General features: G+C 33.8%; 2 protein-coding genes across 2 annotated transcripts in view; both read right to left on the reverse strand.

The window, feature by feature from the left end:
• Positions 1-27,703, reverse strand: part of Gpdh1 (Glycerol-3-phosphate dehydrogenase 1) — a 362,977-nt gene that overhangs the window by 74,679 nt on the left and 260,595 nt on the right. The window lies entirely within an intron of this gene.
• cindr (CIN85 and CD2AP related) lies at positions 1,081-27,621 on the reverse strand. Its single transcript, XM_089700280.1, has 15 exons — positions 27,456-27,621; positions 26,080-26,263; positions 23,191-23,296; positions 22,564-22,813; positions 19,272-19,454; positions 12,586-12,715; positions 9,352-9,475; positions 8,395-8,501; positions 7,980-8,129; positions 7,622-7,707; positions 6,263-6,554; positions 5,354-5,471; positions 4,693-4,783; positions 3,477-3,766; positions 1,081-1,523 (listed from the first exon to the last, which is right to left on the reverse strand). The coding sequence occupies exons 1-15, from the start codon at positions 27,478-27,480 to the stop codon at positions 1,371-1,373; spliced, it is 2,289 nt and encodes a 762-aa protein (XP_089556406.1). The 5' UTR covers positions 27,481-27,621; the 3' UTR covers positions 1,081-1,370.

Below are 27,703 nucleotides of genomic sequence, written 5' to 3' on the forward strand. Positions count from 1 at the left end.
GATAGACAAACATCAATCCCTCTCACTCTAACCAATTTAGTTTCTTTGGGATAGAAAGAGATAGTTATAATATTATGCTTTCAACTTATATTGTTGCTGAAACGATACACTTTAAGTAAATTTATGAATACAGATTATAGAAAATGGATTGCGCATTTGCCAATTTCAATAATAATATAAGTACATATAGATATCAATAAATATTATAAATGAATGGTGCATATGTCACACTTATTTTTTTTTACTGAAATAATTGTATTAATTTTCTGATGTGAGTTTAAGATGTGAGGAAAACTCTTTTTAAGCTATTGCATAGCTTCTATCGCGGGCCTTTGAGCGCGGGGACCGAATCCAGAAATTCCGTAACGAAAAAAACCTCACGCTCCCCACGGGGACGGGCGCGGAGGTGTGGCTTGAAGGCATAGCATGCAATAGCTCTACCGCGGCAGTCCCCGAGTGCCACACGTCTTTTTTTGTTTTTCGAATGCCATAATTTAGATTGGAATTACCTTTTACCAGACAAATATGTATTATTGATTGACTGATGAAGTCAAGTTAAGATTAACTTAAAATAAAACCATTATAAATATCCTTGCTTTGTTCAAAAAATCCTATCCAACTAAGACGCATACTCAATCCATTTCCTTCACCAAACATATAAAAAAAAAGAAAAAATTTCGTTTTTTAAACAGACTAGACATAACCAAGAAATGCACATAGCGGTACAAACATAAAATGCGATTTTCATTTACAATAAAAAAAATTGGAATGTATACATGACAATTGTGAACTTCGGCATAATACGCCCTATATCTTTATACATGAAAGGGGTTTGGGTAAAGATGGCGTCGTGAAAAACATTCGCGGTCAGTGGATGAAACTTGGATATTTAAGGGCCGATTTTTCAATGCTTAGATAAAACTTATCCGTCCAATAAAGTATAACACGATAATATTAAAATGTCACGTAAACTGTCAAATACGGGCAATTAGAATACGTTTTTAAAATGGTAGTTTTATACATTATTCGACGTATAAGTTTTATCCAACTTTTGAAAAATCGGCCCTTAAATGAAGCAAAAGTTATTATGGACACAAATCTCGAAATGTCTTAGGAACAGAGATATTTGGTTTTGTATACATTTACCTAGAATCTAAATGATTTATTATAAGATTTTTCTGATTTTTTTAGGTTTCTCCTTTATTTATTTAAAAATTCTAATCAAAACGATGTATATGAACGCTTATATACGCAATATATTGGTCTTTTAAAATATCCAAGTTTCATCACTTGCCGCGAAAGCCCAACGCCACTAGCCCATACAAAAACCCAAACCCATATATTAAAACTAATATATTTAAATAAAAAATCTATACTTGTGTGACGCAATGCGCCAGTTTCTCCATCTCGCTCTGCAGCGTTTGTCTCTTTCCCTCTTCGGCTTTTAATCTAACGTTCAAATCTTCGATGGCCGCCGTGAACTTCGCGTTTTGTACTTCTAATAGCTTCTCTAGGTTCGTTATCTGTAATGTTGTGCATATTTTTATTATATCTTTATAACTTTTTATTTTTTATTAAAGTTACGAACATAATGATGATCCTAGTAATTTAAATATTATTTTTACCAAAAAGCTTTAGCTTTTCTGTCTTAAAAATTGTAACAAAAAAGAATCATCAAAATCGAATCACCCAAGGAATATTTTGGGCAAACAAAATAAAAAAACATGTACTTGAAAACATAACAAAAAAAAAACAGTTTTTACTATCTTCGGAGCCTGAGGTCACTTTAAATTTTGTCAAATGATTGCAAATAAAGGATCTCTGATTATCTAATAAATTAAATTATCGTGTCGCGGTGTTTGAAGTAAAACTCCTCCGAAAAGGCTTGACCCATTCTCATGAAATTTTGCATATTGGGTAGGTCAAAAAATCGAACATCTATTTTTCATACTCCTAAGTGACAAGAGTAAGCCATAAAAACGTTTGCCGGAACAGTTAATCTATACTAATATTATAAAGAGTTTTTACGCTGAAGAGTTTGTTTGTTTGAACGCGCTAATCTCGGGAATTACTGCCCCCCTAGTCAAGTGGCTTTCTGTTAGCGTAGCGTTCAATAGAATAGACTACGAATGTATGAGATTGACGTAACCTGTAGATACGTTTATCTACAGCCTACGTCAATCTCATACATTCGTAGTCTATTCTATTGAACGCTACGCTAACAGAAAGCCACTTGACTAGGGGGGCTGGTCCGATTTGAAAAAATATCTCGGTGTTAGATAGTCCATTTATCGAGGAAGGCTATAGTGTTAGACGTAACTTTTGATTTAATATTTTTGTGGATGAGTAGTTGTCAATATAGTTGTCACTGTTTCCTGTCCGAACATGCTTAGCTGTCGAATACTATAAATTGCCGCTTTCCTTTGACTCGTGGCGCATTCGTACGAATCGTGCCTAGGGGCTCGGACGCTGTTTATACGACGTTCGACCCAACTACCCTCACTTTACTAATAGTCGTTGACTAGCTGCGTTTTGTTATCAACTACCTACATCAATTAGGTAGCTGTGTAGAATCGCAGTACATTTTTATTACATTCAAACTAATATTTAACCCTCTCGCATATTTTATTTCTTATATCAGAAGCGGGATAGAATTCAAGCCTACACTTGTTAATTGTTTTGAGTTTTGTAACGGCATACTGGCGTTTGTGTTTTTTCGTGCGTTGTGTGAAGTAAAAATTTGTTACGTGGATTATTGTAACGGGAATGTAGTTCATCGAAGGAATTGTGTGTAGTGATCCAAATCGCTAGTCGAACCCTGGCGTTGAGGTATTATCTAGTCGCTGGCGTATCGTAGTGATGTATTTCACTAGTCGAACGAGCGTAGATATACCAAGATACGCGAACGGAGTGCCTATGTCATGTGGACGTGGTTATTGTTCTGTCAGGTCGAGTCTGGCCGAGGCAGGATGGTTGTGTAATCCCGAGATGAACTACCGTAGTGTTTTAATACGAGAAAAGGCGTACGAGGACGTACGATTGTCAGTATGGCCGTGTTAGACGTAACTTTTGATTTAATATTTTTGTGGATGAGTAGTTGTCAATATAGTTGTCACTGTTTCCTGTCCGAACATGCTTAGCTGTCGAATACTATAAATTGCCGCTTTCCTTTGACTCGTGGCGCATTCGTACGAATCGTGCCTAGGGGCTCGGACGCTGTTTATACGACGTTCGACCCAACTACCCTCACTTTACTAATAATCGTTGACTAGCTGCGTTTTGTTATCAACTACCTACATCAATTAGGTAGCTGTGTAGAATCGCAGTACATTCTTATTACATTCAAACTAATATTTAAACCGGCCTCGCGTCTTATTTCTTATAATAGGCTATATATCATCACGCTAAGACCAACATGAGCGGAGCACTGCGGGTAAAACCGCGGAGCACAGCTAGTTATTAATATAAAAACTCACTCTATTATTAAGCTGCGCAATCAAATCCTCTCTACTCCTGTCCAAACTGTCACTAATCTCACACGAGAACGCACTTATCGACTCTATCTTCTCTGTTCTCTCTCTCTCCTGTTTCTCCACTCTTTCCAACTTCTCTACTCTTTCTAGTTTCTCCGTTCTCTCGAGTTTCTCCGTTCTCTCGAGTTTCTCTGTTTTGTCGAGTTTTTCTGGAGATTTCTCGAGGTCTAATCTCGCGGACGCGAGGGGCGCTATCTTCTTTATGTCGTCGAGCATTGTTGTTAATGTTCGGCCTGCAATTAAATATATGAATATATATTTAGTATGTTTATGTATATATGTATTGTATTTATGTAAACTTTATTTTATTTAAATATTGTTTTATTTTATTTTTTATTTTTGTTGTCAAATGCAAAATTTCTAATTGGCTACCTAAAGTTTTGATTTGTTCTTTGCCTGAAGGTTGCCTGGCAGAGATGGCTTTGAGCCATAAGGCCGCCATTTGTACATTTTGAATGGTTTTGTTGTACTTTTATTTTATTAGACTTTTGTACAATACAGAGTAAATAAATAAATAAATAATAAATAAATAATGTTATAAATAATGTTTATTTTCATGATGCATTTTGCTGATGTGCCTTTATTTTTCGACATAATATAAGGCAGTCAGAATTTATTTTCTTTCAAATAATAAAAAAGTAAATAGCTATTACAATGAAAGTGCCGAAGCTAAGACATATAAAACCGAAAGAATAGAATAAATTCGATTGTTCTGGGATCACGGGTGACCGAAAGATCAGACGTCGCCCTGGTAAGGCGGAAGTCGCGGGTTCGAATCCCGCAAAGACAATGTTTTCTATTCTTTAATTTTTAAAGCATTTGAATGCTATCAAATTTAGGGCCGATTTTTCAATGCTTGGATAAAAATTATTCGTCGAATAATGTATAGAACTACCATTTTAAAAACGTATTCTAATTGCCCGTATTTGACAGTTTACGTGACATTTTAATATTATCGTGTAATACTTTATTGGACGGATAAGTTTTATCAAAGCATTGAAAAATCGGCCCTAAGAAATAAATATAAATATGTAACTTTAATTTTAATTTTATTTTAATTTTGTATTTCTTCTCTTGTTCGTTTTTTTTTTTATTTAATTACATTGTTTGTCAAAATTGGTGCCAAATAAATGAGTTTGAGTTTGAGTTTAATAATTACCGGCTGCGGTGGGTGAGTTAAGTGGTGGCGGTTTGCTCGTGGGGAGCTCCGGCGGTGGACTTTCCTTCTTCTCTAGTGAGTTTCGGGACTTCTGCAAATTAATATTGTTAAAACAATTATTTTTTAACAAAAAAAATCAATCGTCTTGAGAACGTCCCCTTTTTTGAAGTCGATCGAAAAAAAATTGGTTGTTTGTAAAGTAGATTTACGATCGAGATGTTTACGTGATAACGTCTTATTGGTGGCAGCGCTCGAGATGAGACGGGAGATCGGTCCGTCTCTCTCTCGTTATACCTGCGACCGCGCTCGTGAGGTTTTGGTGTGACACAAGTTTCTGAACATGTCACCCGACTAAAACGATTTTAAAGACGTTATCACGTTAAAAAATCAGTCATTTGTGTGTTGGACTCGGGACACTACGAGTCCTGTACATATAAATTATAAACTATAGAAAAATATATAACAAGAGAAAAACCTCGACTTTTTATTATTTATTGTTATAGCGATAGCAGAAATAGGTAGGTACATTCAGGATTTCTGAAAATTTCTACCATTTCACTATCATCATTGAAATACATGAAATAAAATAAAAATAAAATTAAATAAAATAAAAGAATGAGATAAGAATGACATGAGAATAAGGTATAAATAAATATCTCACATCTAAGCTAGTTTCAAGGCTCTCCAAGACCGATATCCTGCTGCTAATTGACGATGTACTTTTGGACATTTCCATAGAGTGCGTCGATCGTTTCTCTTCTACGCCGCAATCCACGATTCTAGAAGAGAAAATATATTTTTTTATATTTATTTTATTGATAATACTGCATTAAATATTATACACTTGATATTGTACAGAAAGAAGAATGTTTGGTTATGACTTGTATAATATTACAATATTCTAGATAATATAATTTTTATTCATTCATAATTCTTATAGGTACAAAAAAAGAGAAAAAAAAAATGTTTTAGTAGTGTGACAATAAAGTTATTTAAAATGAAACTTCTGTAGGAGGGTTAAAAGTAAAATTTGAAGGTCGCATCATGGCAATACCGTTACGTAAGGCGACGATTTTGGTATCTTTGAATCTTACCAAAGAAGTTTCACTTCTGACACGTGTACTCGGCACATTAATATTTAACTTAAATAAATACTAGCGGTCCGTCCCGGCTTCGCCCGTGGTACCTACATGTTTAAACTATCCTATCTCTCAAGTTGGATCGAACTGCACATGGTGTGCGAATTTTATTATAATCGGTTAAGTGGTTTAGGAGTCCATTGAGGACAAACATTGTGACACGAGATTTATATATATTAACTAGCTTTCCTCCCGCGGCTTCGCCCGCGCAGTCAAAGAAAAACCCGCATAGTTCCCGTTCCCGTAGGATTTCCGGGATTGCGTCATTTTCCCGGGATAAAAAGTAGCCTATGTCCTTTCTCGGGTATCAAAATATCTCCATACCAAATTTCATGAAAATTGGTTCAGTAGTTTAGGCGTGATTGAGTAACAGACAGACAGACAGAGTTACTTTCGCATTTATAATATTAGTATGGATTAAGATAACATACCTATCAGTACTCGTGTGTCGATGCCTTTCCAAACCGCCCTTTTTAGCTTGATTAAGTTTAAGTTCCTCCATCCACGGCGCTTTATGTTTCTCCCACTCGCGCGCACGTGGCTTAATCTCAGATTTATCCAACGATTTATCCGCCGATCTATCTAGGGATTTATCGGAAGATCTATCTTGCGATTTATCCGCCGATCGGTCAAGCGATCTATCTAGCGACGACCTGTCTAACGATTTATCCGTCGATTTGTCGCTGGATTTGTCCGCAGGTTTGTCCGACTTCTCTGGTGGCACTGGGATGATAATTTTAGTGATTAATAATATTTGTATTTAATAATAAGTGTTTTTGTGAGTACATAATTTCTAAATAATAAACATATTTTTATTACACTTTAATTTATTCATTATTTTTTCAGAAATAAAACACACACATGTATTTATACACTTAGATTTTTTCTAAATACAGTGTAAACTCTATATAACGTCACTTAAGGGACCGTGCATTTTTCGACGTTATAGAGAGTGGTCGTTAAATGGAGAGAAAGGGAAAATTGCATGATTGGTCCCGAGACAGGAATATTATTTTGACATTGCCTATGAAACCATGTTATCATCGCTTGATCAAGGTCTTCATATTGAGGTTTCTTCAATTTTTTGGCAGATCGTCCAGTATGTCAGTAAAAAAGAATGTAAACAACTACATTTTCATTGATTTCGACAACTTAGTCAGTACTTCCTAGTCCTAGTTCCTAGTTGTAATGTCTTATTGTGGTCGTTAATTAGAGTGAGCGTGATGCTATATGGAGTGTATTATTGTATAGATAACAATATAAACCAACCAAAGTCGAGAAATCTTGAAGTCTCCAAGTTCGGTATTCTTATCTTGAAGTCTAAATCTTGAAGTCTCCAAGTTCGGTATTCCCGCACATATATGACATGGACTTATTTAAAAAGAGAGCCTACACCCACCTTCGAAAGTCGGTAACAGTCTCACAAAGGTGACTTTGTGAGTGCTCATGGGCGGTGGTGATCACCTCACTAGGTGACCCACCTGCTCCGTTACCCGCTCTATTATAAAAAAAAAAAAAAAAATACGGAGTTTGACGTTAAATGGAGTGTCGTTATATAGAGTTTACACTGTACTTTTAAAGCGTCATAGCAAAGTTAACAATTACCACCAGTTTAAATAAAATAGTTTCTACAGATCTCTCTATATTCATTTATATTCTTAACTTTATTTGTTTATTCCGTCAGTCCTCGGATCACAGACACAATAGAAAATCTATTGTGTCTCGGCCCGATCGGGCCGCTCGGTGGTCAATGGGTTATTATTTATTCTTTAATAAAAGATAATAATTACCCTCATGTCCATTACTAAGTCCAATGGCGACGGGCGAATCGTCCCTTATTATTTGACTTGGCGGTCGACGGCGTGGTGCTTTTACCCTGAAATATTAGATATTATTAATTTCATATTGCTTCAATAAAATTTCTCAAATATAAATAAAAAAAATCGAGAAAAATCTTTTCGATTTGGCCTTTATTTAGAAATATTTTAAGTAAATCAGTCAGTCAGTCAGTCAGTCAGTCAGTCAGTTATTCAGTCCGTCAGTCAGTCGGTCAGACCGTCACTGTCAGTCATTCATTCATTCATTCATTCATTCATTCAGTCAGTCACGTTTTCTTTTTACATATAAAAAAATAATTAATAAACCCACCTGCCAGCCCTTGGGTCATTCAATATGGAGTTCCTCTCGATATGATCGAAGGTATTTGTGTTGGGGACCTTACTACTTGTGATACCGTCAGTTTTATCACCTTCGACACTACTGTTGCTCCCACTCGATATCGATATCGATGTTTTCTCACTGGAAATAAATAAATAAATCGTTTATTTTCCACCATAATTTTCTACATAATGACCCAGGCTCCTAATATATAGGCGTAAGACGAATTTTTTTTTAGCCCTTATATTCCATGCGTAAGACGGATACCATTCCAAAATATCAAACATGCTGAACGTTAATAATCAAGTTTTCACTTCTGCCGGCACTCCCGGAGTGCGACCCGTCTTTTTTTTTTCTAAAATCTTACTAAAACCGTTTATGTGGAATATTATATTATGTGACTCACGTCTTATCCGCCGACCAGAGTATCTTACTCTTGAGCCCGCTGAACATTCCGCTGACTGTGGAAGTCGGTGTCGGACTCTTTTTTAGAGGGACGGGAGGCTTTTTTATCTGAAATTATCAACAATTACATATATTATTGCTTTAAAGAAATATTAAATCGCATTCACTTTGTCAGAACCAGATAACATTTTAATAGTACCATAGGCGAGGCACCAGCTTTCAAAACAGTCGAAAGTAGATAGATAGATAGATAATACTTTATTGCACACACACAAGATTTACATAAAACACAGAAAAATAACAAACAGATACAAGTATGTACAAATGGCGGCCTTATCGCTAGGTAGCGAAAGTACTGAGGTAATAAACGAAAAAAAACTGCCGAAATCCTCTTTTTTTTTAAGTCGGTTAGTTTTTCAGGTGAAAGGAAAAATCCATAGTATTTGCGGTATTATCTTTAATACAAGGTTTTAAGAAGTTTCGATTGTAAACATCATGTGAGGATGAATGTATGTATGATTGTAACTCTTTAACGAAAATAAACTACATGCCGAATTTGAATGCCACTTTACAGTAATATAGTTTATCACATAAGCTATAGAAACACTTCTTTTTGCAAGCGGCACAGCAAGTAGAAATATAAGCAGAAGACGTTCGAAACCCGCCTCGTAATCGAATTTTTTCTATTCTTTTTAAAATTTATAATCTTCTATCTTCTATATATATATATTATAAAGGCAAAAGTTTGTAAGTATGGATGTATGGATGTTTGTTACTCTTTCACGTAAAAACTACTGAACCGATTACAATGAAATTTAGCACACATATAGAGGGTAACTTGGATTAACACATAGGATAGGTTTTATCCCGGAAATCCAACGGGAACGGGAACTATGCGGGTTTTCCTTTGAAAACGCGGACGAAGCCGCGGGCGGAAGTCTAGTAGAAATATATTTACCTGTCCATCAACGCCATCTACGACTGTCTCGTTGTGTACAATCTTCTCAGCTTCACTTTTACTCGTGTGCGTGACTGTACTCTGCGCGCTGCTCTCCTTGTTAACCGTGTTTTCTTTGTGCATACTGAAAATATTACGAAAATTTCTAATAAGAAATGATCCAAAATTGATTTTTATTAGCAACATCAACACTAGGTGGCCCACCTCATGTTACGTGGTCACCACCGCCCATAAACCTATGGACACTGGTAGTCTTTCAGTTACTTTGCCGGCCTTTTAAGGACAAATAAGCTCTTTTCTTGAAGGCCCCAATATCGTAAATGTTCTAATCGTGAGTGGCAAACCTTTCTAAAGCTTCACGGCACGCGGAATGAAGTTGCGAGTGAAGCGTATGTAAGCTATCATTTTTTGTCATTTACAGACACACGTGTAACTGTCGTACACAAAGCTGTGTGCGTGAAACTTATATGAAGTAATGAAAAAACAAAAAAGGTTTTTACTTGATTTAAACTGGGGAGAGTGTCCCTTCTATATAGAATAGAACCTATAACACTAATAGATATATTTCCTCAAAGACATTTACGCACAAAGTAATATATAATAATCATTTAAATCGCATAAGTCATAAGTTAAAACCGAGCGTTTTCTAATGAGTTGTGAGAGGCTTTTTTAAGCGATCATTAAGTCGTTTATAAATTGACAGATAGGTGAATGACGATCATAAATATTAAGCTGTGTCGTTAACTGATTCGACGTTTCAAACAATTCGCTCTAATAATGCAAATTTTATTTTTTTAAGAATTTATATAAATACTATGACAAATAATTGATTCATTTGTAATATTTCTTAGGAATTTTATTCAAGCATGCCGTTAGAAGTGTCATACTTGCATGTACATATTTTAATACAAAAAAGCGGATCAAGTGTAGAGCCCTGAGGGACACCCGGTTGAATTGTTGTATAGAAAGGAGAATAAGTTATGAATAGATCATGTTTTCATCCCAGCTGAGCAAAAAATGATACGGTTGTTCATATTATAACGTAAATAAATCAAGGAATACTTTTTTCACAATGACTTACGTCTGAGTAATCTATAAACCTTATCTAACGTTTCCACGAATGCTATTACATTCACCGATATATTTGGTAATATTTAATATTGAAAAACGAAAAATTATAGGCGATACACTCAAAAATATCAACCTCAACCGAGAACAACAATGAGTAATATGCCATCGTTATAGGGATTATCCCCGTCAATTTTATACGATATATCAATAAAGAATTATTATAGAACCATTAACAAATTGGCACATTAAATAATAAATGTGGAATTAGTATAACAGACAATATAAAATACATTATAGTTAAATTTTCTTAAATTTAATTTAATAAGTTGTCTTCTCCTTTTTCATCCATCTTACCAACTTCAAATATAAATCTCATGCAAACAATTCCCAGGTCCCAAAAAATTCACTATTCTTTTCCATAACATATATTTTTTACTCATACTAAAACAATACAAGAACTTGCGTTATTTTTATATCTAGTAAACGCCACTATAAAAATCCCTATTACCTTTTTTCTAGCCATTTTAAAAAATTCTTATCTATCATATCATTTTATTTAATAACACAATCTGAATATATATCAAAGCTTCAAAATGTCCATCTCCAGTCCCTTCATGCAGACAAACATCATGCCGACAATAATATTATAAGTAAAAACCGGCCAAGTGCGAGTCGGGCTCGCGCACAAAGGGTTCCGTAGCAGCAAATATAATAAATTACAGTTAAATCAACCTATCTCAAAAACTATAAGAGATACTTTGATCAAACCAAAAATCGTTGAAAGAGTTAATTAGCATGCATCACCTCTATTTTTTTTAGAATTTTATACCCCGTAGTTATAAAAATAGAGGGGGGGGGACATACTTTTTACGACTTTGAGAGCTGATATCTCAAAAACCGTTCACTTTAAGAAAAATGTTTTTTAGAAAACTTTATATCATTTTAAAAGACCTTTCCATTGATACCCCACACGGGTATGTACATCGAAAAAAAAAATTTCATCCCTCAGTTACATGTATGGGGGGCCCCACCCCCAATTCTTTTTTTTACTATTTAGTGTCATATTTTTGTAGCGGTTCATACAACACATATTCCCATCAAATTTCATCACTGTAGTACTTATAGTTTCCGAGTAAATCGGCTGTGACAGACGGACAGACGGACAGACGGACAGACGGACAGACGGACATGACGAAACTATAAGGGTTCCGTTTTTGCCATTTTGGCTACGGAACCCTAAAAAGGTGTAGATAGGTTATTAGCGCTCGAAATGTGGCTAATTTAGCCACAATTAACATTGGCCTCTTTTTCACATAATTAAGAACCAATCATATCGCTTCATTTAGCGTTTGAAGCGAGTTTGGTTCTTTACAAACATTTACCTCGCTACGCAATCTCGTACATCTCTGGTGGAAAGCACCTTAATAGTTGAAATCATGCCATCATACTTTATCGAAATGTTAGTGTGCCATTTTTGAAGATCGAATGTTAACCCATCTACTCTTTTATCTTATAACACCATTGGATCGATTACCCTGCGCGTAGTTCTTGTAATCTGCTCCTAAGTGCTCTCTGACAATATCGTAATATCCTACGATTGCTTTCAGTAGGCGCTTTATCATACGCACGAGCTGCGCAATTTTTGTTACTTATCAATTCTCTTGCATCTGGAGGTAGTTCGATACGCTCCCATTTTCCCTTCCCTTCCCATTTTTTTGGATCACTGGAAATGTATTCAAATTTTTTGATGGTTTTTTTTTTTTGACATTTGACATCAGGCACGAGGTCCTTGGGTGTGTGTGTTTTATTGGAAATTGGTATCAGTATGGAAAGATCTTATATGTCTGTAATATGTTGAGATTTTATTGTTAAGATGAAGTGGTTAAGAGGAAGGTGTTATTAGTGGTATTTGTTACGGGATGATTAGATACAATTACCCAATACATAATTATTAAATGTGTTGCAATAATATTGGAATTTTAATCAACATTCTTTGAATTGTGACAGTTTAAACTAATAAATGGACCTATATTATGTATTTAATGAATTAAAACGTTAGTGATCTTGATGATATAAGTGGTTAGAGGTTATGATATACACATTTATAAATATTTTTTTGTAAATAAATCCACATATTAAATAACTAAACAACAGATATCATACCTTAATTTAGTAGTTGTGAGTTCCGTGACCGCTGCAGTTTTTTCCGTGTACTTATTTAATATGGGATAGATACATTTCGTCGTTTTCGCCGGCGGCCGGTCCGGTTTCTTCTCCTCCAGGTCTTGTGCCACTGTAGAATAACATTATTAAATTATAAATCATATTTAATTAACGGCAAACACGTCAACACTATTTAACAGGTGTTAAATCTCTTGATATTACGTTAGCACTTTACGTTATAGGTCTCATTTTGAACAATGTATTAGTTTTAATAGTTTTAAAATTAGTAGGTATCGTTCTTTATGTTGACATAGGCTATATATCATCTCGCTGAGACCAACAAGAGCGGAGCAATGCGGGTGAAACCGCGGAGCACAGCTAGTCTATACTATTATTATAAAGCTGAAGAATTTATTTGTTTGAATGAAACTTTACATAATATAGATTATACATCACAATAACATATAAGCTATAGAAATATGTACTTCAATCAACGCGCGTGATTGATAAGCTGTATCGAAAGTAAACAATGCTACAGTCACGTCTTCGACGAAGGTATCTAGGGTAAATCACTTACGTAGGGATACATTTTGTTCTTGAAAGAAATTGTTTAATTATATTTAGTACTTGCTTGTATTTGATTTTACACGAGTATTAAATCGCGTTCATTATCCGTTAAGTTTGTGAACTTCTTTTTGTGTAGAGTTCATTTAATTAACCTATATGGTTGGTTGATAAAAAATTTATCCGGACCTATTAAATTCTATATTCAAGATAACCTTATTCATTGTTTAAAAAACATTATCTCAAATAAATATGTAACATCTTTTAAATTGTATACCTACCACTATTGGCTATAACAGTATTACCTACAAATATTTTGTTTTAAAACTACATATTATTATCTCTTGTTAGTATTTCGTAATCGGATAATAATCTAAGTAACCGCATTGCAAATATATAATTTGTATAACATAAATTACGTCATATACCTATAAAAAAAGATGAACGTTCATATATCACGTCCGAGTTTATTATAACAGACAAAAGCGAGAATTAACAGATTACATTTACATGTTTAATTTAATTTTAATTCAAGGTCAGCGGCCACTACAGGAAACCAAAACATGTTATCAATGTAAATATTGATTTAACATAATTATCAATCGATAACAACATAAGTTGCCTGGCAGAGATCACTGCATAGTGATAAGGCCGCCCTTTGTGCTTTTATTTAATGTAATATTGTAACCTTTATGTATATTTTGTTTCTTACACAATAAAGTGTTAAATAAATAAATAATAATGTGTAAAACAACTTAAAAACCAGTTACAAACAAAATACATACACATATTTAACTTAACTGAACTAAACCGACAATTTCGTAAATCATTATTTCATAAAGAAGCGTGATAACTGGACTATGAATAATTTATATAATAATTATATCCATATTAGGAAATGTCCGACTCACACATAAATATTAATATCGTAAACATAGGTACCATACAAACAACAAACCAACCAACCAAACATAGGTACACATTAGTCGTGATCGTGGAGCGAGACAGCTATATTGTTGGTCAACAATCTTCTGTCTGTAGGATCGCACACATTATCGAAAAAATATATTGCATCAAAACTGAATAAAAAATTATAATACATAAATATAAAAGGTCGTCATTCGCCTATCACGATTTCGTAAATATATACTTACAAATTGAAACAGATAATGTAGAAATTATTTCTACTGGTTACTTATCTACTAATTAAAGATATTTATTTTGAACCCTTACAGAATATTTGAGAAAATAAAATCTTCCAAATAAATCTTATTTATGATATGCACAACTTCGTGTTATTCTATTAGTAAACAGTAAAAAAAAACAACGTGAACAATAAAAGTATACTCAACAGCGTAATCCATAAAAGCCACATTATCACTACCATGAAAACACGATAAAATTAAACCAACCAGCTAATCTAAATCACCGTTCCAAACACATTCTAATTCACAAAAAACACCTAACACGTAAACACACACAATTTAAAAAATATCTCACGTCAAACTAAAAATCACCGAAAACAAAAACACGTTAAAAAAATCGCGTCCAACAAAAACTTACGTTGTATGCCCATACTGTAAGTACACTAACACAACTAACATAATGTGGTGGAACGCACCGACTGGCCACTAAGCCACTAAACCCACGATGAGGTAATACAATCACGACTCTCGTAACCTTCGCTTTAATGTCAATAGCAACGAATATCAACGCTGTTTGGGCGATATACAAATATAAATAGTGTGGGCTCGTTTCGCTACATTAGCTTGAGGAAAGATAATAATTATGAATGCACAGTAATGCATAAGGTAACAGTCGAAGGTCGCTGAAAATAAGCCTCAAGACTGTGTTCTTGAATGAAGTAAACAACAGGCATTTGGGAATAGAAAGAAAGACAAGAATAACATACATTAAATATTATAACGAGTCTGTTAGTTTGGTTGGTTAAACGAGCTGATCTCAGGAACTACGGGTCCGATTTGTAAAATTCTTTCAGTGTTAGATAGCCCATTTATCGAAGAGAGCTATAGATATATCATCACGCTAAGACGTATAGGAGCGAAGCAATGCGGGTAAAACCGCATAGTATCAAATAAAGAAGGCATTACGCAGATGATTTATGAGACTGGTAATAAATGCAAATTATAAAGAAAACTGAAATATTTTCTCATCTCTAAAAGACAAGGCAATTGTCTTTGAAATTGCCTGAATATACATGATACAGGATACATTGAGTCAATCACAATCAATCAGAAACAATAGAATAATAACATTACTTGAGTGGGGAATTTTACGGGTGCTTTCCCGGTGGAATTGTGAAATTTTATGTAGGGTGACTTTGGTCATAATCGTCTTATCATTTCACGATCCATTCCAAGTTTATTACGCAAAATTAGGGACCATACATTTAACTTTTATTCTAAACATTGCACTTTATGTATTTAATTTCTCTAATCTATACTAATACTATAAAGCTGAAGAGTTTGTTTGTTTGCCGCACTAATCTCTGAAACTAATGGTCCGATTAGAAAAGTAGCTTCTTTATCGAGAAAGGCTACAGGCTATAATATCATCACGCTAACATCAATAGGAGCGAAGAAGTGCGGGTAAAACCACGGGGCACAGTTAGTATACTACTATAACTGTACTTTTAGAATTTCCTTTTAAATTTTTGTTGAGAAAAAATGTCACGAGATTAAATCCAAAATTGAGGCAACCGGTAAAATTTGAAGGATATAAACGTGAAGACGACTTAAACATGTAAATACGTTTTTTACGTTAAATCTAATTTTAAAGTAAGGTTTTACACATTCGTCCAAAATTTTTAATATGTAGTGGTCATAATAAATATTTACAAATGTTGTGACTTGTTAAAAAAGGTTTAAACACGCGATTTAATAATTTATCATTTTCATATTTAGTTATTTAATTTTATAACGAGCATGATCGCTTATGCGTAATTAAAACAAAAAATATAAACGCAAAAGCTGTTTACATTTCAATCACTGTGCACAATGCCATTTGTCAAACATATTACAAATTGTTATGTGAGATCTGGACACGCTTTAATAAGAATTAGCCTATTCTTTAGTAGTAGCTACCACACCACAGCATATCCTCACGAAGATCGGCGTAAAATACAAGAATGTGAATCTTACCATCATCAATAAAAAGGTGTAAAGTTATAAATGTGGCAAGTTAGTCAGAATTGTTTCTGTTTCTTTCAAGATCATTGAATCATGTTATACTTTGAAGTCTAATCGTGTGTGCGTTAGAGTGCCACTTTTGAGGATCAAACGTTGTGTTGACAACCTGTCTACTTACACCTTTTTACTTATAATATCATTAGAATTTTACTGTGTTTCTTACGATGTAAGGAGGAAGAGCCACGATAAATTACGAGAGAAACCGCAGGCGTAAAGCTATTAATAAGCTATTAAAATAGACGTACCAGGTTACCAATGTTTTGTCATAAAGCGTCAACGTTTACGCGCTCGCTATATAAATTCAATAATATTTACATTAAGATCTATCTCGAGATATGATAACACATAATAATTTACACAGGGAACGGCCTTTATCGGCTGATGAATAATACGAATTTCATAACCTATAAACTTCCCCTCTGAAAATCGTAATCGAAAACGAAACTCGCAATATCACTGTGTACTTTTATTGCATCGATCTTGATCGCTCTTACAAACTTAATATTTCAAATGAGAGAAAATCTCTACATCTACAGGGTGTAATTTTAACGGAGCACCTAATTTGGCCTAAAATGACTGGACTATAGAACTGCTTTTTTCATGATTTTGCACGAATCATGTAAAAAGACGAAGGCTACTTTATACCGTTTAAACAAAACTGGACTGGAATCTCTAAGGAAGACTCGGGCAGAAAGGTTGTGTCGAAAAAATTATGCCTCCACACTATTGGGATCCAGAGCCACCCCTGGATATGTTCTAGACAGCTTATTTGTTACTTATTGTGATCAAACTATCAGTTAATTCTAGAGCAGTGGTGGCTCAGTGGACTTTGAATCGATAAGACCCGGGTTCGATGTGTCATCCGCCAGCGTGGTGGATTATGGCCTGTACCCTCATAGGTGGCAGTGTCCCAGCAGTGGGAACGTAAATGGGCTGATGATGATGATGAATTCAACCGTGAAACTGACCTAACTCTGCTAAAACAATCTGCCAAATTAAATTATCAAATCGTAATAACAGTATAATATCCGTGAATGTCTGAGCAATTTCATCACTCCGAACACCGTCACCAGTCGTGCGTTCAAATGACGTAATTAGAGGCAAAGTAAAACCGACAGTTTTTTGTTCATTTGGAAATCGATAGTGTTGCGAATTTTGCATCCGAAACTGCATTGTACATATTACCGTTGTAATCGAAATTGATTTTCAGTAAAAAATTTTTCTTAACGAAAGTAAAAATAATATCCGTTTGTAAATTAAAAAAGGCTTTCCGAAGCTGCAACCAAATCTATATGTACAAAATAAACTTGTGTTAGTTACTATATTTATAAATCAAGATCGGCTTAACAGATTTGAATGTTTTTTGGTTAGCTGAGGAATAAGGAGTAACACATGCTTCTTTTAATTCAACAACTAATGTACCTAATAAAATTGCGACAGTGAGCGTCAGCATGTTAAAAAATTGTTACTTTAAAAAGCAAAATAATTGTTATTTAAGCAAGAATACACAATATGCATTAAGAGATATGAATGGGAGCAAAGAAGAAAGGAACAAAGAAATTAGGCCATCTACGGTTCCAGCTTACTACGTGACCTTGCGAAGAAAGTTTGACTATTCGCGACTCTATGTGTACACTGTACAATAATTATTTCCTTTATAGTAAAGATATTTACCAATAATAGTTTTAATTTATGATCGAAGTAGTAAAGACTAAACACGTTTATTTAGAAAATACTTTACCTAGACGAAAGAATAGAATTAAATTATTCGAATACGAAGTTCACTTTACGGCGCCGAACCGAAAAAATTCCGTTACAATAAATGTGAATACATATATAGGTACAATATGTATAAACTATTAAATAATAAAAAAACTGGCAGTACGCCGCGCCGGTCAAAGACGTTGGAAAATGACTGTTACTTATAACCAAAATAATAAAATTTAACGAAGGTTTTCATAGTACCTAAACGTTTTGAAATATTTCTTCTATATAAATAAACTTGAAAGCTTTTTGACCGTGTTTTAAAAAAACAATGTCCGGTTGTATTACCCACAACATCAATAACGAACTCCCGAGTCCTCGTGCACAAGGGAATCCTTTATATTGTACATTGTACTATTAAAATAAACAAAAATACAGACGTATTCATAGCTATTGTAGTAACATTCGTCCTCTAGTCCTTTTTCCGAGTCAGGATTATAAAAATATCCTTTTTTGTCGAGATCATAAATGTGGAATATTAACAAAAGTGTTTACATTACATATTTTTTAAATATATTCGTGCTGCATTGGTTAGTAACGTAGTCTTTTAAAGCTTATGGTTTGTGTTCGATTCCTTTGTCGGAAAATATTGTGTGATTTACACAGTGATTTTATTATTATACAAAATTTCTACATACCTATATTTAATCGATAATTGAATTTAAAACAAAGCAGAAAAATATAAGCAATGACAACGAGTGGCTGAATTGGTCAGGCATCCGCCCCGGAATGGCGCGAAAGGATGCGGGATCGAGTCCCGTCTCGTGATCGAATTTTTTCTATTATTTATAAATTTAAATTTATGAGCAATGACAATTCAACGGTGTTGGTGACCAAGATTTACAAATTATAGCTTCTATTGGTAGTATAATTTGTACTGGCTGACTATTTGAAAGCGCCTTTAAAACGTACTTAAAAACACGTTAAAATTTTGTTATTGTGTATGTGTTATTGTGTATCATGTGTGTCATATGCTATATTCTATGATTGTGTGTGTGTTGTTTGTGTTCTGTGTTACTGATATGTGATATTTAGTGCCATGTGTTATTTAGTGGCATGTGTTATATTTTAGTGTCATGTGTTATTGTGTCAAGTGTTATTGCAATTGAGTATTATGTGTGTGTAAGTGTGTCACTGTTTGTCACTCACCAGCCGGCAGCAGCTGTACGAAGTTATCCGGGAACAGTCCAACACGTCCATTCAGTTCCCCGCGCCACCAGCCACGATCTGGTGCGTCCTTTGACACTAACGTCACTATGTCCCCTTCAGCAAGTGTCAGTTCGTCCTCGTTCACCGCCGTGTAAGGAAATAGTACCCGGCACTGTTCCTTCACTGTTGTAAAAGGATATTATATGTAATATACATATATTATTAGCTTGTATGGCGGTGAGAGGAATGAGAGCTTAGAGTAAGTAGTAAATACTGACTATTTCCAATAGCACACACATTAAATAGATACAAAATTAGGTTACATGGTATATAACTTTGAATGAGTAGATATAGTGAACATAACCTCAAAACCTTCAAAGATATTTTATACAAGTAGATTAAGTTTAGAAGCACTTTAGAATCGTAAAAATGTAGAAAAATTGAGAACCGGCAAGAAGGTCCGTAGTGCTCTTTTAAAATCGTAACAATGTAACATTTTACAAAATTTAAAACAATAATCATCCTGTTGTACTTATTTTAGGCAATAATCGCATCTCGGCCACATGTCAACTACGTGCCGCTCCCAAACGAATGAGCTTTTACATATCTACACCTTTCAACTTATAATACCATTGGTTGTAAGGGAATTATTTTATATGGAATACATTAAAAGAGCAATTTAATCAAATGTTACAACATGCTAGTTTACATAAAATGTGAGATTAAAATCCCATCTTCATTTTTTATCAACAAATGAAAAAATCGCAATACAAAGACTTATATTTAGTGTTAACTAAATTAGGTTACTCGTGATCGATAACCCTTCAACTTTTAAACGTGTAACTACGCCGACTGGATATACAACGTCCTAATCTTTACTATGTATTTTGCGGTATATTTCCTTATCAGCAAATAATTAATAATCCCAGTTTTTAAGGTCAGGAGCAAATGAGAACGTTGATAGGAGCGATTTATGAAGATGAATTATTGTATTAGTCGTTATTTTTATTAATGGTCCATTCTGAGATGTTTTATGGCATCTAAATCACATTTATTCTAATTGAATGGAATGAGTAGTACCCTTACACTAGTAAGTTGTCGTATTTTGTGATAACTTCAAAAACAAATGAGCAGTTCAAAATACGGATTTACGGTTGTATATATGGATGGTTTTTATTATTTTTTCTTGTTACTGCTATTCGATCATGGTACCTTTACCACCAAAATTATAACAAAGAAGACCACAGAATCAATAACCAACAATAACAAAAAACAGCTCTATCACCTTACAATAAAGTTCCTTATATCTTCTATGTGTGTATACAGGGTGTAATCGTTAAGTGTGCACAGGCGATTATTCCGTAACTATTACAGATATCAAAAAACTTTAAACTGATATCGAAAGTACTTAACCTAATGAGTAAAATGGCCATAATAAATTTTAAAAAATAATACGAGAAATATCTAAAAAATTAACTTTAAACCCTCCCATACATTTAGTATGAGATATGAATATCCCATGTACATGGGTTGATCCAAAAGTAATGATAATCAATATTAAACAAGGTCATTACAGTTAAAATAATTATGTATTTCTCTAGATAGTCTTCTAACTAGATAATATACTTCGATATTTTTTTTCCTTAACTTAGAAAAAAAAAACTTTGACTTCATCTACAAAAACCCCTCAAAATCGGCCATCACTTCGCTGTCGTCTTAAAATTTCTTGTATCGACGGTGTTTCTTGTGCCAAGGTAAGAGATAGAATTAACTAGGAGCTAGATCTTACAAACAGGGTGGGTGTTCAAGCATTTTCAATGCCGATTTTTGATTGGCAGCCATCGCAACTGACGCTTTGTGATCTGGTGCGTTGTCTTGGTGAACCAACATTCAAGACCGAAGTTTGCCATGTCTCTTTTTCTTACTTACCTACCCGCAATCTTTTAATTTGGTCTGTGTAGTAAGAGCCCTGTGTAGTAGTGGCTACCTTCTTAAAATATTCCACATTTCTTCAGCGTCCCAAAAAACTACGGCTTTAATCTATCCCACTAATTTTCACTTTGAAAATCTTCACCGTCACTTTGGAAGCTCGCATCCAGGCCATTGATTGTTTCTTGGTTTCAGCATAAACATGGTGAACCCAGGTAACGCCCATGGTCACAAATCGTGACAAAAAATTATCCTGATCTCATTAAAAATTTAGAAATTCACCCTCTAAATGTCGAATCGTTGTTTCTTCTTTTCGTCGGGAAACATTCTGGCTCGCACTGTTCACATTAAAATTAATGTTAATACTTGGAAACGTGGCCTGTAGATATAATTTTTTTGTGATAACTTAGTGATTACATGAGCAAGCATAAAACATTTATTTTATATTTTTATGTGCACAGGAAATACCCAATTATCATTACTTTTGGATCAACCTATACATTTAATATGAAAGATTTTAGCTTTTTTTTTTGTTTTTTTGGTTTTCTGCTTTAATTACTTCGCAAATTTGGAGGGAAGTTCATTTAGAAACTGTAAATAGACCTCCTCATTGTATTGCACAATAAGGACGTCACTTCGAAAATCTAATATGAATACAACAAAATGTATGGGAAATAAATTGTATGGGAGCGTTTAATGTAACATTTTTGGTTATTTCTCGTTTTATTTTTAAAAATTTATTATGGCCATTTTACTCATTAGGTTAAGTACTTTCGATATCAGTTTAAAGTTTTTTGATATCTGCAATAGTTACGGAATAATCGCTTGTGCACACTTAACGATTACACCCTGTATATTTACATATATTTATAATATATTATATTATTTTTTTTTGCACTTCTTACCTACCTCCTCTTTCACATTATTACTCCACACAGTAGGTTGCCTGGAAGAGATCACTCTTAAGTGATAAGGCCGCCTTCTGTGCTGGACTAGTTATAAGTTTTAATTTTAAGGATTTATTTGTATGCCAGCACAATAAAGTGTAAATAAATAAATAAAAAAATGTATGCGTGTACTAGTGTACACACGTAAGAATAGAAACTTCTTTATGACCTTATTTTTCAAAAAATAATTTACTAGGTATATGCAACTTTACAGAAATACGTCAATCACGCGTGGTAGGGATAAAAACAAGATGGCGCGTAACGAAAAAATGTTACAATAAATTTTTTTCCAACCCCGATAAAGAAGTTTCACTTCAATAAAATAAAATAAAGTTCCTTATACTAAAACGAAACGAGAAAATTTTTCAATGCAAAAAGAACACTATTCCTTTACAATAAAGTTCATAATAGCTTACCAGGTTTAGGCGGCAGCGCGGGCGCAGGTTCCACAGGGGGTGCGGGGTGTGCGGGGGGCGCCGGGTGCGCGGGGGGCGCGGGGTGTGTAGGGGGTGCGGGGTGTGAGGGGGGCGCGGGGTGTGAGGGGGGCGCAGGGTGTGAGGGGGGCGCAGGGTGTGAGGGGGGCGCAGGCTCCAGCATCACTACGAAGTTCGAGGGGAACACCCCCACGCGCCCGAACCGACGGCCCTGCCACCAGCCCTCTTCCACCTGGTAAGGGAAATGTTAATTAAACAGCGTATAAACTATAAACATACTATACAAAAACGTATAAACATAATATACAAGAATCTGTGATCTGTTGGTAAAATTTGTCCTTCCAATTATTGTAACACAATTTTTCACATTAATCCTGGAAATTATTACTCTACAAATTCTGTGTGCATCTGAAACAAAACTTAAATGTTACAAATCTTTCGAACTCGACCTTTTACAAATATCATCCTACTATTTACATATCTAAGCTTGGACATTTTGAACTGTATTACACACTTGGCGGTTTGGCAACGTCGCCAAATGTGACATTTCATTATCAACCTTATTCCCTTGTGACAGAGCTCACATTCCCTAACCACCAGGCACTATACCTCGCCAAGCACTTCCAGCACGTCGCCGACGCACAGCGGCAGCTCGTCCGGGTTGGCCGGCTGGTAGCTGAACACCGCGCGGCACCTGCCCTGCACGCCGCCCGACCTGAACAACATAACCTTTATTTTAATTATTGATCCTTTATTTTGGAAGTGGAGCTTTTTGACGTGACAACATCTTATAATTCGATAGAGCCGGCTGCACGCACGAAAAAACATGACTCATGCGGCGTTACCTCGCTCTGAGGCGTTCCATGTAAGGCTTAAAGTGCAAGCGAGAGCGCGGAACGAGCGACAAAGAAGCACAATCGGACGTTGTCACGTTCAACTATCGTCAGTTAACCAAATTTACAGACAACCAATTTTTTATGATAAAAATTAATATTTCAATCAGCACAACACAAATCTATTTTCTGTTATTTTTAGTGGATCGTTAGTTTGGTAATGGACCTTAAAATTAATAGTAGCGATTTAAATACATATTACCATTTCAATCATTAGATAACACAGGTTCATAACATAGGTCAATAACGTTGTTAACAAGATTAGAATTTAGGATTAAGATTTTAAATTTTCAAATTGCCTTAGCATTTTCATTCGTTTCTAGCAGGATTGGACATGCTGTCCCATGAGACTAGACTTTCTTTTCGTACTGAAAATACTGTTTTGACTACCTGGCCTCGTACTCTTTCGCGATAGTTCATGCTTTAGGATAATTCACACGTACCTTTTATACGTGTCGAGGCACGATCGAATTTATAGACATACCAAAAAAGCAAGGCTTGGCTTAAACATGGGTGTTTTAACTACTCATTTCGTGTACTGAAGGTACACGAAATGAGTAGTTAAAACACATTTCGTGTACCTTCAGTACACGAAATGAGTAGTTAAATACAATTAAAGTATTCCCTAGTGGAGTAGTGTTTGTTTACACGTGTTCTGACATTATCTTTACGTCATTTTCTTATTAAATTCGATTGTAAAACGGAAACACAAAAATGACTGTACCTAGGAGTCACCTTTTTAGTGCAGAGTATAAAGTTAAACAAGAACTTTTCATACAATATCATATGAAACAAATAACTACTAACTACTTAAAATTACCTAGGAATTCAATCTTAACTCTGCAACAGAGTAAAATAAGAAATACGTCATTTAAGTTTAATAACTTACTTCTATTCAGGAAATTAATGAATTCAATTGAAATTATGACGAAAATTGTATTGAAAAGGTTCTCTTCAAGGTTTGTTTACTTGAAAAATTTAAGTGGACTTTATTATTATCTGGATGGGATGAAAAGGGATAATTTTGTAAAACTTACATACTTTTATTTTTAAATATATAATGCCGACTTTTCAATAAGTTTATTTATGTCTAATGTGCATTCCAACATATAATTCATAAATTTTAATATATTGAAAGTATAATACGTTCCACTTTTCTTTTGTAACTTATTTTAATAAAGACAATAATACTCACTATTGTCGTACACCCATTTTTAATAAAACTGTTTTAAAATTTACACTCATTCATAATTAAAAACCAAAAAACAATAGATATCTCAAAATAAACAAATCAAAACACTCCACTGAAAATACAACTAGATTGCCCAATGAAATAAGTCACTATCACAAAACTATGTATAACCATTAATAGCTTACCAATTTCTATTAATTGTATAACCAATTTTGTTTAAATCTATCAGCTTGTTAAAAATTAACCACAACCAAGTACAATATAAAAACGTCTACCTATGTGTGTCTTATCTTATCTGCCCTGATTAGATAAACAGTGTAATGATTAATATCTATTAATCAAGAAATTATTCGTCATATCTGTTAAGTCATTAACAATGGCTATTATGTGGTATTTTTTATAAAAAGTTGAGACCGACTGCACTGGGTTCATGTTGAAAGAACAATATCTATTGTCAGGTTGATTTCCTAATTTTCAAATGGTAATAGAGAAACTGCATAATTATGATTGTATGAGATGTAATCAGTATGCTTATAATTAAAAATTTATTTACTCAATATTGAACAAAAATTAGAAGTGCCCTTATACTGTATAGAGGAAGGAATGTTCAATTGATTAATAGTTACTTTACTTCCTTATTCTAATTAAAACATGGAACATAATTAGATAAACAAAAATTAACAGTTGCTACAGAGAAGTAATTAATAAAAAAAATTGTAGTAATATCTCATCATTTATTTTGGCTTATTATTATAAAATTATGTTAATTATAAGAAGTATAAAAATATTAATAGATACTGCTTTGAGCCTAGATTATGAAAGTTATCTACTATTGCTAAATATTGATAACTAGCGGTCCGCCCCGGCTTCGCCCGTGGTACATATTTCGCAATAAAAGGTAGCCTATGTTCTTTCTCAAGGTCTAAAGATTATCTGTGCTAAATTTCATCAAAATCGGTCCAGTAGTTTATGCGTGAAAACCATACATACATACATACATACAAACCTCCTCTTTCCTCTTTATAATAATAGTATAGAAGTATAGATTAATTAGTCACGAGTAAGTATATGATTCAAATGTTGTTATTTAAATTGGAAGTTAGATTATAAATTTAATCATTCTTTAGATTTGTTATTGTGACACATAAAACATTAATTTCAAAGTATAAAGTGAATAAAACTTTTATACATATATGTTTTTATGATACATAATCATTTTTGATAACTTATTTTCACATTTATTTGTGTAGAATTGTTGAATTAAACTTTGGTATAGATTCAGTACTAAAATGATATAGTATACTATATAACAAAACATTTTTAAATGAGTCAAGTACTTTTCAAGTATCTTCAACAAAACAAACAAACAAAAAAATCCAGTCTTTCCTTTCTACTAGTAGTTTAAATACACACCTTGTATTAGCGCTGTCTTGCAACACAGTAACAAAGTTGTCCGGGAACATGCCCCTGCGTCCCCTGAGCTCGCCTCGCCACCAGCCTCCCGGCAGACGCTCTATGTCCTTCAATGTTTCACCAGGTCTGATCGTCAGCTCGTCGGGCTCCGATGCATCGTAAGCATAGTTCACTACACAGGACACTGTTGTGGGAATACATTGGTTTTTAGTTGTATTGTATTTGGTAATATTGCTCATTTAATTAATAATGTTACAAACAAGAATTATAGATAATGATTCAAAAATCAACTACTGTGTTAAGTATATGTGTATGTTGGTAAGAAATGAAAATATATATATAAAGATAAACATTTTTTATCAAATTACTTTCACAAAATTAAAGCTAGCAAATTTCAATTCAAATTCACATTGCTTATCACTACATAGTATAAAACAAATTTGCTTTCTCCGTCCCTATGTCCCTTTGTATGCATAAGTCTTTAAAACTATGCAATGGATTTTGATGCGGTTATTTTAATAGATAGAGTGATTCAAGAGGAAGGTTTTAGTATATTATTTATTAGGTTTAGACAAAGCGGGTGATGCCGTGGGCGGTAAGCTAGTTATTTATAAACTCTACTTAGTACTTTTCTGATTAACAGGAAATAGTAAGAATCTATTTTATACAACTAACATAAGCTGTTTACCTCTAAACATATTACATATAACTATTACTAAATGTATGGTATGCATTCAATAATCTTGACTTTAAAAGTAAATGTTATAAGATATAGATAAGATTTTTTTTATCTACATTCTTGCAAATACCAATTTACGTTTATGTTTTTTTTTTTATCACATTTACACCAATAATTATTTACTTACATTACACTTTACAATTAAACTTTAATATTCTTTATTGATTGAATATTTAACACTATAATAATTTACAGTCAAAACAACAAATTCATTATGAATTAGTGTCAATTGCATTGACTGAAAGGAAGAATAAAAGCAATGAAGCTAATTCATTGAATATGTGATGTAGGTAAGTACCACAAACTCATGTGTTTTGTTTATTAACATGCACATGACATCACAGTCCCAGAAAGTGACTCATACACTTGGCAATATTCAAGGCAAATATTATAACATGTTGACTATATACGAAATACTATCGCCATAAAAGTATTTTACAATATGACAACGCTATATTCGTACAGAATTCCTAATATGCGAGTAAAATTTATTTCAGAAAAACATACGATATACCATGTAAAGAATTATAGGTCTTAGTATATTTTACAGGTGTCCTACGTCGGCCTAAATAATGTCATAAGGTACAGTTATTCATACACAAACAACATAGGCTTAGTAGGTCCATTGTTAACTAACCTTTTTGATTTGCATTCGTCTCCATTTCACTTATTTAACAGGTACAACCTCACATTATCACAACATTTTCACTTACACGACGTTTATGTACAATTTGAGAATAAAACAACAATTCATAATACTGTGTCGTACGAAAAAAATCTCTATCACGATTCACGTCAGAATGAAGTTGAAAATGGGGAAATAGTGTTGCTATTTTAGAGAAATTCAACAGAGTTTGAAAATTAATATCAGTGTTGCAAGTTGCA

The sequence above is a fragment of the Colias philodice genome, chromosome 10 (genome assembly GCF_061535455.1).
Source record: "Colias philodice isolate Cphi_HAF_F1 chromosome 10, ilColPhil1 Martin Lab GWU primary, whole genome shotgun sequence".
NCBI lineage: Eukaryota > Metazoa > Arthropoda > Insecta > Lepidoptera > Pieridae > Colias > Colias philodice.